Source organism: Lissotriton helveticus, chromosome 7 (assembly GCF_964261635.1).
Source record: "Lissotriton helveticus chromosome 7, aLisHel1.1, whole genome shotgun sequence".
Classification (NCBI taxonomy): Eukaryota; Metazoa; Chordata; class Amphibia; order Caudata; family Salamandridae; genus Lissotriton; species Lissotriton helveticus.
In genome coordinates, this window is record NC_136068.1 from 1,616,812,506 (window position 1) to 1,616,832,509 (window position 20,004).

The 20,004-nt window shown below is 45.4% G+C and overlaps 1 protein-coding gene across 1 annotated transcript in view; it reads left to right on the forward strand.

Annotated features, from left to right (window-relative positions):
• The first annotated feature begins 897 nt into the window (after window positions 1-897).
• Window positions 898-20,004, forward strand: part of LOC144767575 (paired box protein Pax-6-like) — a 97,403-nt gene continuing 78,296 nt past the window's right edge. The window contains exon 1 of the mRNA XM_078650993.1: window positions 898-1,041. Within this exon, the coding sequence (XP_078507119.1) occupies window positions 927-1,041 (115 nt within the window). The 5' untranslated portion in view covers window positions 898-926. The remainder of the gene's footprint in view (window positions 1,042-20,004) is intronic.

Genomic DNA, 20,004 nt, shown 5'->3' on the forward strand with positions numbered 1-20,004 from the left:
CTTGGGCTGTTATCAGAGGCTGGGGTGCCCTGGCAAATCTTCCTGACTGTGTCCCAGAGCTGACAGCCAGACACACGCAGCAGCATGTGCAGAAGGCATGCTGGAACCTTTTTCATCTCTGAGCACCCAGACTTAGAATAAACTGATTAACCACTGAGCTAGTTTTTATACATTACAAATCTGTGACCTACAAGCTAAACCATATACACTACAGCACGTGCATTCGTCCTCTAATCTATTATGTAATGTAAGCACTTGGCTAGAGATTACACACAGATTTCTCCAGTCAGCACATCAACCACCTGAACTATCACCCCAGTACTATACTCTGAGACCTAAAGGATGGACAAAGATCTTCACAGGTGGTACTTTAAGCCACTAAGCTATCTTACAGATCATACCGTTTATGAATAATTAAGTAAACCAGGCCAGCTTTACCTTTTTCCTTCTTGTCATTTTCTCAATGGCAATATTACAAGTTATAATATATAGTCAGTCCGGAAAATAGAAAAACATTAACCCCATGAACACACAGACTGGGATTTAATATGCAAGGATGATACCTACCTAACACTTTTATCCCTGGCACAGATACAATTTCTATTTCTGGCAAGTTGCTGTGCTATCTTCATTCTTCTTCTGCGCCTCTGCTTGCTGTCTGTTTTAGCGCCGGGAGACCCTTTCGGGTAGCTGCGCGCTCTACAAGTTTCCTTTATTAATAATAATAATAATAATAATAATAATAATCATAATAATAATAATAATAATAATAATAATAATAATAATAATGGTTCAGTTCTGTCCTTCCCTTTCTAGCCTCTTTGTGATGCCTGCCTCTGACCTCCATTCTTTTTCTCTTCTTCAAGCCTGCGGTTGCACTTACGCCTCGGTACCCCAACTCTCCATGAGTGCTGTGGTTCCGTTCCATGGGGGTTGATGGAAACCAACCAACGGTGAAGATGCTGAACATACAGAATGCTCTGTGGGGTGGCAGACAGGGTTGGTACCAGGACAACCTCCTGCCAGCCCATGGGAATCCAGGTACGTGGCTCATTTGGGCCAGGGAAGAGCTTGGGTGGAGATACTTTATGAAATGAATTAATTGCACGATGAAGAGTGATTATTTAAATGTTCTTCACTGACACCTTGTCTGAGATGCTAATGTCCTCTCTCATTATAATAAAGTATATGTTATATAAAACATTGCAGCGGATTTGTTATATTCAACAGATGATCATAATGCAAACTAATAGTATTCAATTTAACAACTTTAGAAGGATGTAATGCTGAGTTGTCTGCTTGAATTTGAAATTTTGACCTGCAGATTGCACACCAGTATGAGCAGAGAACACTTACTTTGCACTTCACTGAGCTACCGTACCAGCTCTGACCTACTTTATATCCTGTTAGCCGTCTCACTGATTGTGAACTAAGATAGAGCAACCACAGATAACCCTTCAGTTCAAGCACTGAGAATAGAAGTAGACACAACATGTGTGGGTGCGCTCTATCCCTAAAATCTTATACCTCGAATATCACCTCAATAGTACACTCACATGTGGGTGGATTGAGATAGTGTTAAAATAGCATGTCCCAAGATAAGGTACAAATCAGCATATCAAAAATATAGTCAATTAAGAAAAGACTGACTCAATAAGTGAGTTCTAGGGCTGGATTAGAAACATTATAAAGGCTTATTATAAACATTCAAGGGATACAATACAAGATAATTAAAAGTGGAAGCTGCTGGGTTACATAGAAATCATTTGTCATAAAGGCCATCATTACAGAAAGGAGAAAATATATTAAACACATTTGAAGTTCCAAATGTGCATCAAAATCGTTGAGAACTTGGACAGCATTCCTAGTAGCATAAGAAAGTCATCTGGCACCCCCCCAAATTTGAGAGTTTATATAGGAAATTTCCCCCGAGACAAGGATAGAAGGTGCAGATTCATCACGGTGTGAGCAAAATAAATATATTTTCAACATATCAGAAGCAAGACTTTTGAATTCTCATACAGGTTTACCACTTAAGTACTAGCCCACTACATAAATATTGATTCAGCCTCCTCTGATCTAATTTCATCTGTAGATGTCAGAACAAACGAGTTAAATAAACAACAGTGAACTATTGCGAATGAATGCAATACCACATGCAGGCAGAAGAACCTCGAAGAAATGTTTCATGATTTGTAAAAACAGGGGACTTTTCTAAGTCTGACATCATATTATTAACAGTCTCGAAGTCCCAATCATCAGAAAAGGTACGAGATGAAACAGTCATTCAAGGAAATCTTGAACTGGTGTGGAATCTTCAACAGCTCCGCTGGGCCAAAAATGTCAGTTCTGTCCCAAGCTATACCACCAGGTATAGGAACAGCTGTGATGTTCACTGATGACAAGTTTCTTAGTTCATGATGAGATGATTTGTATGGCTTGAGGAGTAAGTTGGTGTTCTTACTTGCTGTGTCCTTTTTGACATATCTTCCATTTATCAGCATTTCCAAAGTTATTACCAGAGTCAACCAAAGAAGAAGAAAAAACACACCCAACACAATCCAAAGTTAAATCAATGGTGAAACCAGATACGTCTTTTCCAGGTGATGAAAAAGATCTGTTGCTTGTTCTTTGAAAGTTCTTCTTACTGACGCCATTTCAGGTTCGCTGGGATCCTCGGAAAACGTATCAAAGTAATTGAAATAGCCAGAGGCAGTTCTGTCAATTGTTGGGATTGCATCAGGATTCGTTGTAATCGCTGGAACCACTTGATCACTTGTTACATTTGTGTATTCAGATGATACTTCGTTGTAGACAGGTGTTTCTTGACGAACTGTTATTTGGGTTTCAAGAGGAACAAGTTCCATAGTTTTGTTGCTTAGTCCTTTTTTTCGCACTGCAGATTCTTCAAAGGGATGAGTCTCTCAGATTGACCTCTTGGATAGTAGCTACATTGAGTAGCTACACTGAGTCCAATTGGCCTACTGCTTATGATCGGCCACATGATGTGGTTTGACCAGGTCGATGGACACAAACCTGTTCTCCTTCTTACCAGCAAGGGGCGGCAGTAATACTGTTCTTGATCCGTGGATTGCTAGGACAGGTACTGGTTGTCTGTAAGAAGGCCCAAATTCCTTCTTGTCCGCGATCTTTTCTCTGACTAGATCTCCAAGCTTAGGAATCCAGACAGGCCTTGCTGGGACGCTCGGTTTTTCTTCAGTGGTGGTTGGTTTTAGGAACATCTTACTTTGTTTAGTTCTTATTTCATTTAAGTCCTTAAATGACTTGGAACTCCCTTCCGACCCACCTCCGCCTGACCCAAGACCACCTGGCCTTCAGGAAGCAGCTCAAGACCTGGCTGTTCGAGCAGTAGCGGACCCCCCCCCCAGCGCCTTGAGACCCCCCGGGTGAGTAGTGCGCTATACAAATGATTTGATTGATTGATTGATTGATTGAGTCCTGTAAAACAGCCAAACGGTCTTTGATATCAAAGGGATTTTGGTCTACCACTGAAGTCTCACAATCGAGGTCCGATACTAACATTCTGATCCCAAAAAGGACTTCATATGGAGTGATACCCCTTAGAGAACTTCTTGGCAGATTGTTAAGACTAAGTTGGACACTTAGCCTAATACCCTAGCTGTTATAGATTGCTTTATGTCCCGTTTTTTCTCTCCACTACCACATTTCCCTCAAGATGGAATGGACTAGAGTACCACAATGCAACACCCAATTAGGCCATGGCCTCCTTGTAAGCTCGAGAGCTAAACGCAGGACCCTGGTCAGAATGTAGCGTACCGCCTGCGTATGTGCCGATAAAGACTCGCAAATCTTTTATAACAGTTCGAGCGTCAGCCGAGCGCTGAGGCCACATCCAAATGAAGCTTGAGCACGAATCCACTGCGACCATGATATATTCATAGTTACCATTCCTCTGTAAGGGACCGCAGTGATCTGGGTAAACGCAAGCTAATGGTTTAACTGAAATTAACTGGGGTGTCTACGCAGGACGTTTCACAGTAGAGACTTTCATCTTTTGGCATATTTCACATTCCAAAACATAGTTTCTGGTTTGTTTCCTCATGCGCGGGCACCAGTATCTCTGTTTTAATAATGATACTGTGGCGGAAACACCTGCATGTGCAGCTAAGATTAGTCCTAATCTATGTTCCATGTTTGGAATTACCCTATCCCCCACTCCAGGGATTCGAGCAAACGGAACATTATTCATATCAGTTATGTACGAGTATTTGAGTGGAAACCCTTTCGGTAATGTTTTACCACTGTCTTTGCATGAAGTATTGACAGCTAGCATTATTTTGCTGTCTATTTTTGTTTTTGAACGAGTGATTGCTGGTACGGAAGCCGTTTGCACAGCTGCCTTCGCGGCTTCATCAGCCAATGAATTCCCTTCAACGTGAACTCCATCACATTGATGAGTCAGCGTATGTATCACATGAGTGTTTTGTAGTCCTTGTCGTAACTGAACTACTTGTTCCTAAAGTATTTTATGCTTGATTGTGCCACCTTTTGCATCTTTGTAACCGTTCTGAATCCAGTTTTGCAAGTATTCATTGTAAGATTGAATACAATAATACGAATCGCACACTATAAGTGTGGGGAATTCGCGATCTGTATTTTCAAGTGCCATCTTCATTGCTAGTAGTTCAGCTCGCTGAGCTGTACAATATCCTAAGGATTGAGTTTTAGTGACCACAGGTCGGATTTTTCCATTGCGCCAGCGACCTTCAACGATCGCACATGCCGCACTATAGGCTTGTTTACCCCCTCGTAGCGGGTTGAGCTGATCCGTCAGTATAACTTATACATTCATACTGCTCTAGAGGCAGAATTTCAGTTGGCAGAGGACATTCTTGTTCGTATTGTAAAAATGCTTGTGTCTTCAAATATGGGTCAAAAACACATTCAGCGTCTGTTGCAGAAAGAGAATTAACCCATTGTATCCATCCCGAATGTAAAGCTTTTGGATTTGGAATGCTTGCTTCTGTCACTGCCTCTAAGGCAGGTACAGGAGTTATGACCATAATGCGTTTCCCCTGTGCGAGGGCTCTCTCTTTTACTACTGCAGTTTGAACAGCTGTCAAAAAAATTTCTGTTGAAGTGAATTTCATTTCTGCTTGTGCGTACAAGTGTGATTTGTAAGCTATTGGTACTTTTTCACCTTCATCAAAAGTTAAGTACGTGAATCCGCATTGTCCTGGAATGATTCGGATCACTAAGTTGCGTACGTTTATGCGTGTTTGCAAGTTTTTAGTTGCTAACATGTCTGTTTGCAGTGAATGCAAAATTTCTGTGTGTTTTTGTGTCCAATTTACTGTTTTGAAATCAGGTTTGATTATTTCATAGAGAGGTTTAACCCTTTCTGCGTAATTTAGAATGTATGATCTTCCAAAATTTAGGAAACCTAGAATCAACTACGTTTTTCAGCGTTTTTGGAGGTTGGAGCAGCGTACATTTCTCTAGAAAGTTTGCTGCCAGGCTTTTGCCTTCAATTGAAAGTTCATATCCTAGAAAGTGGACGTTTAAATGGGCAATTCTAGATTTTAATTGAATTTGTACCCTTCAGAGGCGAATCCAAGTATAATTGTATTTACCCTGTTCAACTGCCTACTATCCAAGTCATTGTCTGTTAGATAGATGTCATCGACATATGACAATGCTTAGTCATCATAAGTTTGTAGTACCTTTGTTAGACTTGCTGAGAATAACCCAGGACTATTCTTGAATCTCTGTGGGAGAAGACAGAAGTGATGATGTGTCCCCATAATTCAGAAAGCGGTCAAATACCTACTTTGTGGTGCGATGTTTTGACAGAAGAAACCGTTAGAAATATCTAATGTGGTTTTATATTTTTTACGCACCATGTTATTCATTAATGTTGCACTATATGCATTTTGTACGGCAAAAGTTTTGCAATAAGAGTTTATATGTCTGTAGTCCAAAACTAGACGATATGTATTGTCTGGTTTGGAGACAGGAAACAAAGGATTGTTCATGGACGAGGTACCTGTTTCAATCACCTCCTGGTATTCAAGTTGATCTAATATCTCCCTGAGTTTAGCTTCTTGCTTAACTGGGGTACTGCCTTTGTGCAGTTGGTTGATTTTTTAGTTGGATTTTATGGTGAGGCAAGTCCTCATGCCATCCTACATGATTATTATCTAATGCAGGAGCCTGGGCTACTGCCTATTTCCTGGCATAGGTATGTTTTAAATGAATTGGAATATGATTGGAGAAGGCTGGCATAATGATTTCTTCGCCATGTGGGCCCTCCCTGACAAATTCTGGTGGCCAGTCTTGTTCAGCTAGAAGAATGTCATAGCCCTTAGAAAGTCGCTCCCAAAAGAGTGCTCTCACTTTCCTTGGTATGCCTCCCTCCATCCGGAGTGTTACTTCATATAACTTATGTGGAGAACTAACCCTGGTATCTGCAGTTTCAATTTGAATGAACTCATTCAAGTCCAATGTCTCCAGATGATTCTTCAAGTTCTTGCGAGCTATGGTGACTTCTGCTGCGCTGTCCAATATTGTCTGAGCCCATTCCCCGTTCTTGAGTTGTGTCCTCAAGATCCTCGGCATGTCTGATTTTTAGACCTGCTACCCTCTTTTTTTTTTTTTTTTTTTTTTTTTTTTGAAAACCTTTATTGTACAAAGAAAGCTCACAAATACGGGCCTACAACCCACGAGGGCTGGCCACCACATGGTAGATAACGTAATAAATGAAAAACAAATTTTCAACAGGATATATCACCAGGAGCACAGGAGAAACAATAAGAGCATCGAGCAATCAGCAAGAACAGGACAATAAAAGGTTAATTTTCTAATGCGGGGTGGGAAAACAGAAGAGTCATGGGCCGTGCAAAAAACAACCAGGGAGGGGCCGCGGCAAGCCGCCATCTTACGATCACAGAATGACAAAAGAGGCCATACCAACATAGCTATCAAAGAGTATAAACGTAATCGGAATATAAAGAAACGACAATGGCATCAATCAAACCGCACCTACCCGTCGCCGCCCCCACCCAAATTGAGGAGACATGATCAAAAAGGCCCACATAATAAAAGACAATACGATACGCATCCCAACAAAATAAAAGGACCTCCATAAAGGAGGAAAAAGGGGAGAGGGAAAAAGGGGGAACGAAAGAAGGGACTCCCACCAAACCACGCACCCCCAGGAGTGAAAGCAGGATAATAGAGTCCGGCAAGCGACATAGCAAAAATCGATACCAAATTACCCAGCGAGCTACAATCAGATACACACCGGAATAAGAAAGACACAGAAACTCCCCAGGGGGATACAGGAGGAGACGGAGTCCCGGAAAAAGTGAACACACAAGAGCCATAGAACAGAAAAAGAGGAAATAAGGGAGGAAAAAGACCCCCCAATACGGACAGACCCCCACCAACCCACCCCTAAAGCCCACCCTGCACCCCTGCAGAAGGCTACGGCCTACCCCCCCGCAGCGTGCCTGTCGCCCTAATTAGAACCCGAAATATAGCAGAGCAAAGTTAAGTCGGAAACAAAGACAAAAATGGGAAGGGAAGAGAAGGAAACGAGGGATGGGAAACACACACAGACATACACGAGGGAGGGCCGGGAGACAGGAGTAAACGCACCCAGCCACCCGCCTGAGTCGAGGAGGCGAGTCCCCGGGAAGCCAAAGAACATCGGGTTAAAGTCTAGGGGCACCAGTCAATCACACAGAACCATACCGGGACAGGTTGACCATCCAAACCAGTGCAAGACCACCGCACACAGATGCCAATATACATCAGCCCTGTCCTTGTTTGTCCAAAGTGGAAACTGTCCGATCCAGCGAGGACCAGGTTACGAAGAACAGGAGATAGACAGCAGGAAGAACCAACGGCAGTCCGGAAAAGGCACGTAAAGTGGAACACGGACGATCCAGGAAAGTAACGAAGTGTAGCAAACGATGCAGGCACAAGTCCAAGGATATGTCCAGAAGAACCGACCCATCTGGGCCAGCACAGGAGACATCGCCGGGCAGCAGCGACCGAAAGGAAGCGGGAGATTCATGAAGGCCAGGCCAAGTAAAATCCAGCTCCCGGGCCCGGGAAAAAGAAGGTAGAGCAGGAGGAGGAGGCGCCATCAAGTTCCGTACAGCAGCAGACGCGGTCGGAGCCGGGGCCAATTCCGCCAGGATAATTCCAGCCGCACCCCGCGGCGGCACAAGGACATCCGGCCTTGGGGGCCCAGGAGGCCCGCCGCGAGGAACCATCTCCGAAGCTAGGATAGGCGCGGTCACACAGCGCCGCCAGGAGAGCAGGGTGTCCAGTAACTCCTTAAGTGTAGGAAAACATTCACAGTATCCGGTACCCGGGCCACGCGGCGGGCCCCCAGCGCTCGCCCAGGCCCGATCAAGACCCCCGGGGTCGGTCGCCATTTTGAGAGTCCGACAAGGCAGCGCGGCTGTAAATCTCCGCCGGGGCGGCAGTAAGGCAAACAAAGTCCCGCTGACCGGCAGCAGAGCACCCCGGGCAGGAAGGGGGGCCACCAGAAGAAAGGGATTCGCCGGCCACCCAACGCCGCCGGTCCCGCTCTCCGAGTCCGGGCGGCAAAATCAAAATGGCCGGACCGGAGAACAAAGGGAGAGCAAGCCGGACACACGAGGAGCTCCGACCACGGAATGCAGCGCCTCCACCATAGGCCTCCTCCCCACAGGAATCGGCCAGGAAGGACCTCCGGCCCACACGAACAACGGCCCTCCGACCACCTCCTCCACGCCCCGGAGGGCAGATCCGCAGACTCCGTCTGGCCCGGGAGCCGGCAAGAAGATCCAGGCCAGTCCGCCTCCGATACCCCAACACAATCGGGGGCACTGCACCGGATCCACAGCAGCCAGGATAACCGGAACAAGAGGTAAGTGCCTGCAAGGCGTCGTAGCACCACCACTCAGCAAACGGGGCTATCCGGGGCAGGATTACAGCAGGATAAATGTGAAAACCCAGGCGGGCGAACGGAGCCGAGCTAAAGCGCGGCCATCTCGGTCGCGAGCTACCCTCTTTTTGATAAATTGAGGTTTCTTGCTTTTTTGAACGTGTTGATCGTCTTTGGACTTCACGCGTTCTTCCTTCTGTTCTGACCGTCCTCTTCTTTCGGATTTCTGTGACGAAGTCTGAAAGGTACAACAGGAACGTGTATCAGTATCTTGATATCTTTCAGGTTTTCTCAAATGATCCATATTCCTGAGGTTATACCTCCTTTCAGAGGGCTCCTTTTGAGGAGACCTACCTTTGGATTGAGCACGCTTCTCCTTAGAAGTTTGCTTAGTGTTTTCCCACATCTTTTCAGAAGGAGTAGGAGTGTTTTTAGTAAAGACCTTTTCAGGACTTTCAGAAAGTTTGGGTATAAGTGTGTAATTCTACTAAACTTTGTATATTATTAAGTAATTGTTTATCCAACATTGATTCAATGTCTGGGTCAGGTCTGTAGACGGCTAACGCTAGCCATGTTGCTCCTGGTCTACCTAGTGGACCGAGCTTGGTGATCTGATTTATATGTTTTAGGGCGCCTTTAAACCAGAGCTCATGCTCTTGGTAAGTTAGTGGAATTTCAATATCCTCGAAAGGAATATACTCATCCGGTGGTTCTTACTCTTTGTAGAAGTGAAACATGTGTTACTGGATTTGCTTCAGGGAAGACTATCCATGAATAGAATACCTCTGTCTGGTGATATTCATGTGCCTCTATCACAAAAACTACCCTACCACCTCTTGATGTGAGGCCATTTTTTATAAGTTTTATAGTGATGGCTTTCCTTAAACTCATAGGAATGCATATAACATCCTCGTCAGTTTCGTTAAAACCTGTTGTGTTAAAAGCTGCTGGATCAGCCGCAGCTCCACCCTTCTCGGTGTTATTGCCGTTATTCGACCTTGTTTAATGAAAATTGCAGAGCAAGTTTCAAGGAAACAAAGATAAGTTGCACAATATTTTGGAACACTGTATCCTTCAACGTTGAACAAACCAAAAAGCTAATACATAGAATTTTCCGTCCAACTCAGTTATGGCGGATATTATCCTTTTACCCAATCCAGAAGTCTATTAGAGTATTTACGGAAAAAAGGGTCTCTGAGAAAAGCACCAAACGTTGGGCGCCATGTAGTGGGCACCAAACATTGGGCGCAATGTAGTGTAGTTCCTATATTCCCAATAGGCTCTGTGCATTGGAATATTATATCCTATAGATATGACTTAGGACTTGGGTCAGTAGGTCTCTATCGAATATACTAAACTTAATTGTGAGTGCCAGCTAGCTCAGAGGTCACTAGAAACTTTCTCGAATACACAAGAAGGGATTAGTTTCTGACAACCACATAAACATGACAACTTTGTTTTCCTATGACTGGAAAATATCTTCGTCGTGGAAACAATAGATAAGTATTTCACTCAGACGATCGTGCATGCTTTGTTTCTACAGAGTTGCAGAGAAATAGTGAGACAGGCGTTTTCAATAAAAGGTTTATTGAACAGTCTTCTTTCTCATGCAAGAGAGGTGAACTGCTACAATTGTTAGACAGAATGCAAAGTATAATGCGTACAGCGAGAATAGTATTATAAAATAATACTGTAATAGCATTGTATGGTTTCTAAGCCATATAAAAATACATACATAAATAACACAGACTAAAATACTCAACTGGTGCTTCTAAAATACGCCTACCCCAATGTATCTAATATAGGTCTAGTACGAAAGAAGAAGTAAGTCTTGTTTAGCATAAGTTTGAGTTCTGCCAAGAATTGCCAAAGGTTCTCTAGGTTCTAATCAGCTCCATACCTTAGAATGAAGGAGGTCTGGTATCTCTGTCTCGGGACTCGATTTCCCAACACCCCGCAAGGGAAGTCAGAAACACTGGAGCTCTCGACAGAGGAGGGTAGCTTCCTGATCAGTGTGTCAGCTTGGAGAGTCGGCTTCCTTCGGCACTTGCTGTAGCGAGCTGCGTCGGGCAAATAGGTCGTCGAACTGCACTGAACCACCGCACTTTGCTATAGCAAGTGAAGGTATATTTATAACTTGAAGGTGTTTAGGAATGCCATGTTTGACTTAAAGTCGGGCATATGAACGTCATGAATGAACATAACAATAACTATTTAGAAAGAGGGTCCCAGGGGAAATAATTTAACGACCAAGCACAGACACGTCCCCCAAAGAAAGACAATCTGAACAGCAAAAAGTATCTGTGGGTCTAAACAAGGTGGTCCATGACACAGTGTCTGTGGTGTAACTCTATTCCAAATTATATTATACAGTATGTCAAAACTTCCATAAATTCAGTAGGATACTCCCATGTTCTGAAAAAGTACCCATCAGTTAATGTCCGATACCGCCCTTGTCATCATCTGGGACTCCTCACACCAAGGAAAGTATTCTTGCAGCCACTTATGATGTCACAAAGTGGGTGCCCCCGTGTGTGGATTATTTTCAGGATGGGGACCATGGACTGATAACTGCAAAGCAGTGCGTGAAAGATATATGTGAGTGAAAATAATAGTGTGTAACTAGGTGCAAATACTAAAATTGGAGAACGGGAGGGAAAATTATTTATTAGATACCTCACGTGTTTCCAAATACTTAAAACCAGTGCGGAAATATTGGTAGGTTTAACATATAGCTACCACATACATAAGGCCAACATGTTTCTGCAGTAAATGGACCCTTAATGGTGTCCGCTGCTTTCTTCAGGACCATATCTCGCTACTGCTTTAAAACAATTCAATAATAAATGTATTTTTTTCTTTACGTGTTCACAATTGTCACCTGGACGTTCTTGAACAGTATTGATCCTCCTAGACATTGACTTGTAGGTAGGAGGAGATTGCTACGCCTCACCTGGCTGCGGCTCAGGTAAGTAAAGCACCACTCTATCCGTCAGTACTCGCAGCATCCCTCTGTGCCGACTCGGGGAATGAATGAACCCCTAGGGATTAGTCGTTCATTGTAAAGTAACCGAGTTCTTGGAGAAATCAATATTCAAGCAAGGGGAAGTCCCTAATGGCTTAAGCTGGTTTTCCAGGAAATCATTGTGACGTTTGGTGAACAGATGGAAGTAGTCATGCCTGTATTTGGGTAGCATGAGCTATGCCTAAATAAGGGCTTGATTTCTATGCCTATATAAGGGCAACACGAATTGTACCTATATAAGGGCATAAATCGGGAAAATTCATTTGGAATCTAAAACGTCATACAACACGTTAATGACAGTCCTCCTCACATCTGTGCTGCTACCAGGCAAAGACAAACACCATATGTTATCTAGTCATTTAAGACACTTTGACAGCATTACAGTGTCATGTGTGTGCCCCTGAAAGTTCAATCTCAGCAAGCTGGATAAGTAAACCAAATGTTACAGCTGGTGGAGGGCAAGCACTTTTTTTGTGAAAGCACACAACTACTGCCCTATTAAAACATGTACTCCTGCCTCCCAACATGTGGGCGGAGCCAAAGCCCCTCTCTGGTGGTACTCACATAATTGTTTGGCGACAGCTGCGCTGTCAAGCCCGATTCAATGCACGAGACGAGTACAAGAGTGACGAATGTTGTGAGCCATCCGGCCACTACCATAATATGTTTCACAGTACACCATCGGGCCAGGCTCGGTCCTGAGGGCATAAATAAAGGTGAAGCTACCGCTCGTGGTTCACTGCACATATCCAGCATACTGTGTGAAATGTCACATCATTTGCTGTGGTGGTGCTAGGCCTCGTTGACACGCACACACCCTAGCGGACCCCCGCCACAACGGGGAACATTAAGACTACACGAAGAAGAAAGATCTCAAAGATCAGGACAGGATGACGCTAATGTCTCTTCCATAGCTTGGCTCTCTTAAGTCTCTGAGAGGCAACGTCATTTGTACCCTCAAAATTTCAGTACGGAGAGACTCTAACAGAGCGACGGCAGAACCACTCAGCAAGTAGAAAACAGGTGAGCTGTCTGCACAGGGAGGGAGCAGAGACCATCCCCATTTCCAGTCTGCTGGTTCCAGTGCTTCAAATAATCATGAGCCAGAGCCAGGTCAGTTACACACACTTTCACGCATACGCCCTGTATTACTAGCCCTGGCCTGTCTGCCATCAGGAGACACCTAGAAATGCCATCACCAGTCAAATGTGCGGTCACAATAATTCTAAAAATACAATAATTAACATATGAGCATATCTAAAGCCTGAATAATCATGTGTTCCCTATGAGCATCGAAACAGAGGGACTGTGATGAGCTGACCCTGACATCCCTTGGTCTGTGGTCTTACCAGACCTGAGATTTACCCATCCCTGATATGAGCCAAAATAGTAATATTGTAAGCAAATACCTAAAAAATAAAGAAGAAATAGAAAACATACAGCTGCATAGACATGGCGACTGCAACGCATGCAATGCATACACTAGGGGGCGTATTTACAAGGCCCTTGCGCCACTTTTACGTCATTTTTAACACGGGAAAAGTGACGCAAAAGTGGCACAAGGGGCTTGTAAATCAATGTGCTTCCTAGCAGTCTTTTCGCAGGAATTATGATTCTTATTTCCGTCAAGAAAGCCTAAGAAAGGTACAGTGGGCGTGGAGTTTCCGCAATCCGAGGACTAATTAAGCCCACAGGGATGATATAACAAAGAAAACAAGCATTGGCAAAATCAAAGACCAGGATTATATGTGCTAACGAAGGCAAACACAGTCATGAAGAAATGCTGATGCATGCATTGCATGCAGAAATGCTTTTTACATGTGTGATAGCCAGACCTATTGGCTTTGCAAATGCCGGGAAAACAGAGTAACAAAAGCGCTCTTTCTGTATGGACATACTTTTCATATGTAAAACAGTCTGTCATAAATAACAAAGTTAGCACTTCCCAGAGGGTGGGTCAGTGGACTGATGCATCAAACAGGGAAAAGCATAGGGTGGGGGGCAGAGAAATACTCTTATGAGTGAAAACATTGCCCTGTCTATATATTTGAAAAAATTGGTAACGATAACTCTCCAGATAGCTGTACTATTAAGTTAGACGTAAAAAGGATAAATAATATAAAAATGCACTGGCCATGTACAGTATTGGCCTTCCAACCATAGCACTCAATTGTACTTCTTTTTTAAGTGGATGTGCACATGTGATCCGGATTATGCCCAGGTCTGTGACTGGGGGTGAGTGCCTGAAAGTTTCTGCGCTCTGTCCATCATCTCCTTGTGTATGATCAGGAATATTTTGTCACTCACACTGTAAGAGAGCCAATGGCTGAAGTTGGCTGATCCTTTTTCTCATTCTATATCCTGTGGTGGGCTAAAGCAAAATATGAATGACAGTTCAAATGTGCTTTGCCTTGTTCGCCCTAAATTGGTAGGTTATGCCCAGACGTGGGTCCCTTGCTCAGTTTGCCCCTGGATTCAAGCTAGCTTGGCTGATGATGGCTGTTACCCAGAAACCGGTCGCAGGATGCTTGTTTCTGGTTCAGGGAAGACCTGGCTTGGCAGCTTGGGCTTGACTGTTACCATGAGGCACAGGGTCAAGACTGATTTGCATATAGCTTGGTCTGAACTGGGGTGGTGGAATGAGCTAAAGAATGATGATGGATTCAACCCAGATCTGTGACTGGGGGTGAGTGGCTGAAAAGTTTCAGCGCTCCGTCCATCATCTCCTTGTGTATGATCAGGAATATTTTGTCACTCTCACTGTAAGAGAGCCAATGGCTGAAGTTGGCTGATCCTTTTTAGGTCTCGCCTGTCGATGCGCATGCGCATCGAGCTTGCGAGACTATTGGGGCTTAAACAGTCTTTAACCAACTTGCAAGGAATCGTGGCGATTCCTTGCAGTGCCCGTGAAATTGAAGCTTAATGCGCATGCACTTAAAAGCGCGTGCACATGCCCCCAGCCGCCTGCCTGCCCCTGCTGCTTTCACACCCTCTCGCCGTCTGTTCCCCCTGCTGCGTCATCAAAGGCTTTCACGGCGGCCGGCCATGCTTTCAGTTTCACTGCCGGCCGGCCGTGTAAAGTGCACTTCAAAGGCCGCTCTCCCTGCTCCGTCCCCTGTAAGTGCTCTTGTTTTACTCGTTTACTTGTTTTTCGAACATTTCTCCCACCCGTCTTCCTTCTCTGTAATCCATCCCGCCCCCTCCAGCTACACGTTCTTTGTTTCCCAGCCTCTTGTTTAACTTATCCCATCCCCTTACTGTTTCTTCTACCCTGTCCCTGTTTTTCCTGCCACCTCCTATACGTGCCCCATCCCCCTTCCCCACTACAGAGCGCCCAAAGCAAAGAACCATTTGCCACCCCCTCCCTGCTGCTGCTCTTCCCAGCGTGTGCACTACACCCCCTTCTCCCAACGCTCTCAGCTCCTTGGCGCAGGTCACGGCTGAGCACACAAGCAACAGACCCTCTGTATTGTCCGTTTGATGCTGGCCTCTGGCTTTCCGTCTCACTTGTTATGTTTCATTGCCTGCTTACTCCTGTTTATTTAATCTTTTAAACTATCTACACTTCTAAACTCCTGCTACATTAACGTTTTAAATTACAAATTAAAGCGTGCGCTCTGCCTCAGGCATCTGAGCCGTCCCTACGCTCCCCACCCACCCCCATCCTTCACACCCCCTGCTTCACAGCCATCTGTTCCTCTCTCCCCGCACACAGCCTCTCCGACTTCCCCTCTCTGCTGCCAGCCTTAGGGCCACCTCTGGGTTCCCATCCTCGGCTCTGCTGGCATCTCGTCTCCTCTCGCTCCCACCGCTCCTTTCCCCCACTCCTTGTTACTTCTGAATTCCCCGATATTACTGCAGCATAAAGGAGGTGTCTGTCACACACAACCATGAAGGGGCTCACTCATTTTTCACTTGTTTAACTTATCCCATCCCCTTACTGTTTCTTCTACCCTGTCCCTGTTTTTCCTGCCACCTCCTATACGTGCCCCATCCCCCTTCCCCACTACAGAGCGCCCAAAGCAAAGAACCATTTGCCACCCCCTCCCTGCTGCTGCTCTTCCCAGCGCGTGCACTACACCCCCTTCTCCCAACGCTCTCAGCTCCTTGGCGCAGGTCACGGCTGAGCACACAAGCAACAGACCCTCTGTATTGTCCGTTTGATGCTGGCCTCTGGCTTTCCGTCTCACTTGTTATGTTTCATTGCCTGCTTACTCCTGTTTATTTAATCTTTTAAACTATCTACACTTCTAAACTCCTGCTACATTAACGTTTTAAATTACAAATTAAAGCGTGCGCTCTGCCTCAGGCATCTGAGCTGTCCCTACGCTCCCCACCCACCCCCATCCTTCACACCCCCTGCTTCACAGCCATCTGTTCCTCTCTCCCCGCACACAGCCTCTCCGACTTCCCCTCTCTGCTGCCAGCCTTAGGGCCGCCTCTGGGTTCCCATCCTCGGCTCTGCTGGCATCTCGTCTCCTCTCGCTCCCACCGCTCCTTTCCCCCACTCCTTGTTACTTCTGAATTCCCCGATATTACTGCAGCATAAAGGAGGTGTCTGTCACACACAACCATGAAGGGGCTCACTCATTTTTCACTTGTTTAACTTATCCCATCCCCTTACTGTTTCTTCTACCCTGTCCCTGTTTTTCCTGCCACCTCCTATACGTGCCCCATCCCCCTTCCCCACTACAGAGCGCCCAAAGCAAAGAACCATTTGCCACCCCCCTCCCTGCTGCTGCTCTTCCCAGCGCGTGCACTACACCCCCTTCTCCCAACGCTCTCAGCTCCTTGGCGCAGGTCACGGCTGAGCACACAAGCAACAGACCCTCTGTATTGTCCGTTTGATGCTGGCCTCTGGCTTTCCGTCTCACTTGTTATGTTTCATTGCCTGCTTACTCCTGTTTATTTAATCTTTTAAACTATCTACACTTCTAAACTCCTGCTACATTAACGTTTTAAATTACAAATTAAAGCGTGCACTCTGCCTCAGGCATCTGAGCCGTCCCTACGCTCCCCACCCACCCCCATCCTTCACACCCCCTGCTTCACAGCCATCTGTTCCTCTCTCCCCGCACACAGCCTCTCCGACTTCCCCTCTCTGCTGCCAGCCTTAGGGCCGCCTCTGGGTTCCCATCCTCGGCTCTGCTGGCATCTCGTCTCCTCTCGCTCCCACCGCTCCTTTCCCCCACTCCTTGTTACTTCTGAATTCCCCGATATTACTGCAGCATAAAGGAGGTGTCTGTCACACACAACCATGAAGGGGCTCACTCATTTTTCACTTGTTTAACTTATCCCATCCCCTTACTGTTTCTTCTACCCTGTCCCTGTTTTTCCTGCCACCTCCTATACGTGCCCCATCCCCCTTCCCCACTACAGAGCGCCCAAAGCAAAGAACCATTTGCCACCCCCCTCCCTGCTGCTACTCTTCCCAGCGCGTGCACTACACCCCCTTCTCCCAACGCTCTCAGCTCCTTGGCGCAGGTCACGGCTGAGCACACAAGCAACAGACCCTCTGTATTGTCCGTTTGATGCTGGCCTCTGGCTTTCCGTCTCACTTGTTATGTTTCATTGCCTGCTTACTCCTGTTTATTTAATCTTTTAAACTATCTACACTTCTAAACTCCTGCTACATTAACGTTTTAAATTACAAATTAAAGCTTCCCCGTGCGTTTTAACCTCTATAGAATCAGAAAGATTTGCCTGCCTGTTTCTTTTATGTTTTCACCTACCTCTCCGTTTATTAAATATCCTCCTTCCCCACATGGTTTCGCAGGTTTGCTGTTAATATAGTTTTACATCATAAATATTTGCTTTCCCGTCCTGGTTCATTTGTGTCCTCCGGCATAAAACCTTTGTCTGCATGTTACTCTTTAATTTCCACTGCAGCCAGGTAATTTCTCATGTTTCCTGTTGATTTAAACTTTTACATTATAAACATTGTATTTCCGGTTACATGTCCTCCTCCTCACAATACCAAAGCAGTGCCTGCATCTTTTCTTAACTTTGAAGCCTTTGCTGCATCTTTTGTTATTGTTTTTACTACTCTCTGGGCTCTTCAACCACCAATCTGCGCCTCTTCTGTTTATCACGTCATTTGTGCCCTACATATTCATTAAAGATGGACATACCTGCTATGTCGTACGCCCGTTTACTCCTAAACATAACACATTATAAATCACAGCCCTTGCCGCCCGCTTTCCACTCCATCCATCCATCCCCCCACTCCATCATCCCCCCCACTCCATCCATCCATCCCCCCACTCCATCCATCCCCCCACTCCATCCATCCATCCATCCCACTCCATCCATCCATCCATCCATCCATCCCACTCCATCCATCCATCCATCCCACTCCATCCCACTCCATCCATCCATCCATCCATCCATCCCACTCCATCCATCAATCCCCCACTCCATCCATCCCCCACTCCATCCATACATCCCCCCACTCCATCCATCCATCCATTCCCCACTCCATCCATCCATCCATCCCACTTCATCCATCCATCCATCCCACTCCATCCATCCATCCATCCCACTCCATCCATCCATCCATCCCACTCCATCCATCCATCCCCCACTCCATCCATCCATCCCCCACTCCATCCATCCATCCATCCATCATTCCATCCATCCCCCACTCCATCCATCCATCCCCCCACTCCATCCATCCATCCCACTCCATCCATCCATCCCACTCCATCCCCCCACTCCATCCATCCATCCCCCACTCCATCCATCCATCCCCCCACGCAACACCATTCACACACGCAACACCACTCACACACGCAACGCCACTCACACACGCAACGCCACTCACACACGCAACGCCACTCACACACGCAACGCCACTCACACACGCAACGCATCCACGCAACCCCACTCATCCACGCAACCCCACTCATCCACGCAACCCCACTCATCCACGCAACGCCACTCATCCACGCAACGCCACTCATCCACGCAACGCCACTCATCCACGCAACGCCACTCATCCACGCAACGCCACTCATCCATTTGCAAAACGAAAAAGGTCAAACTCTTCTATTGCGAGACCTATTGCATTTTCAATGCTTGTTCTCATTCTATATCCTGTGGTGGGCTAAAGCAAAATATGAATGACAGTTCAAATGGGCACTTGGTGAAGGTCCAAAGTCCCTCTATGTGTGTATTTTTTAATTTATTAATTATTTTTATCACACAAAGCTGATAATATCACGGAAGTTGTCTCTAGGCCAGAGCTAAAAAATCCTCTCTGTTAATCATTGGATATCAAAGGGAAAGCTATGTCCTACTTCTTCTACAACTTAGCTATTTTAGTTTGCAAGGAACCATTCATTAATATAGATATTTTGGTAAGTAGAAATAATGCACATTTAAACAACATTGACTTTGATGTTTATATTGTTGACGTTTGTGCTCTAGTCAATTTGTATGTTAGAATTATGTCTGGGGGACCAAGAAAGGTATCACATCATTTTCGGAAATGAATAATTCTTGCCTAACGATAGATCTGGCAGACAGGCCCATATTCTAAATAAATATTTAGGTCATAATTTTCCAAACAGAAAAAATAGTCTTAAAGGGAATTGCCCATTTCTGTATGTTTGAGTAGGGTACAGGCTTGTGCCCCACTTTGTTGAACTGTGGAGAATTCCTCTCCCATACCTTTCAAAAGTAAAGATTGGACCTCTGTCCGGCCGGACATGTCACAACCAATATAGAAACGATTGTGGCTATATTTATTGAATTGAATTTTTTCTCTTGTAAGGGACCACTGTTGTTTGAAAAAGTATTGTGGAATTTGTGTAATCCAAAAGCTTGCCACTGGTTGCTTTTCTTGCCAATCTCATTTGCTTCCATCCTTTCCAATGATTTTCCATTCTCTTCTTGTGTTTGTCTCTCTCCTGCAGCACAGTTTCTTTACCATCCTTTTGATTGGATGACTTGCATCCTTCTACTGCTCCACTCCAGGACACTTCTTTTTTTCTTTTGATTTCAGCAGTGTTATTTTGTTCTCTCTTCCAAGTAGAGCTTTCCCTTCACACAGGGC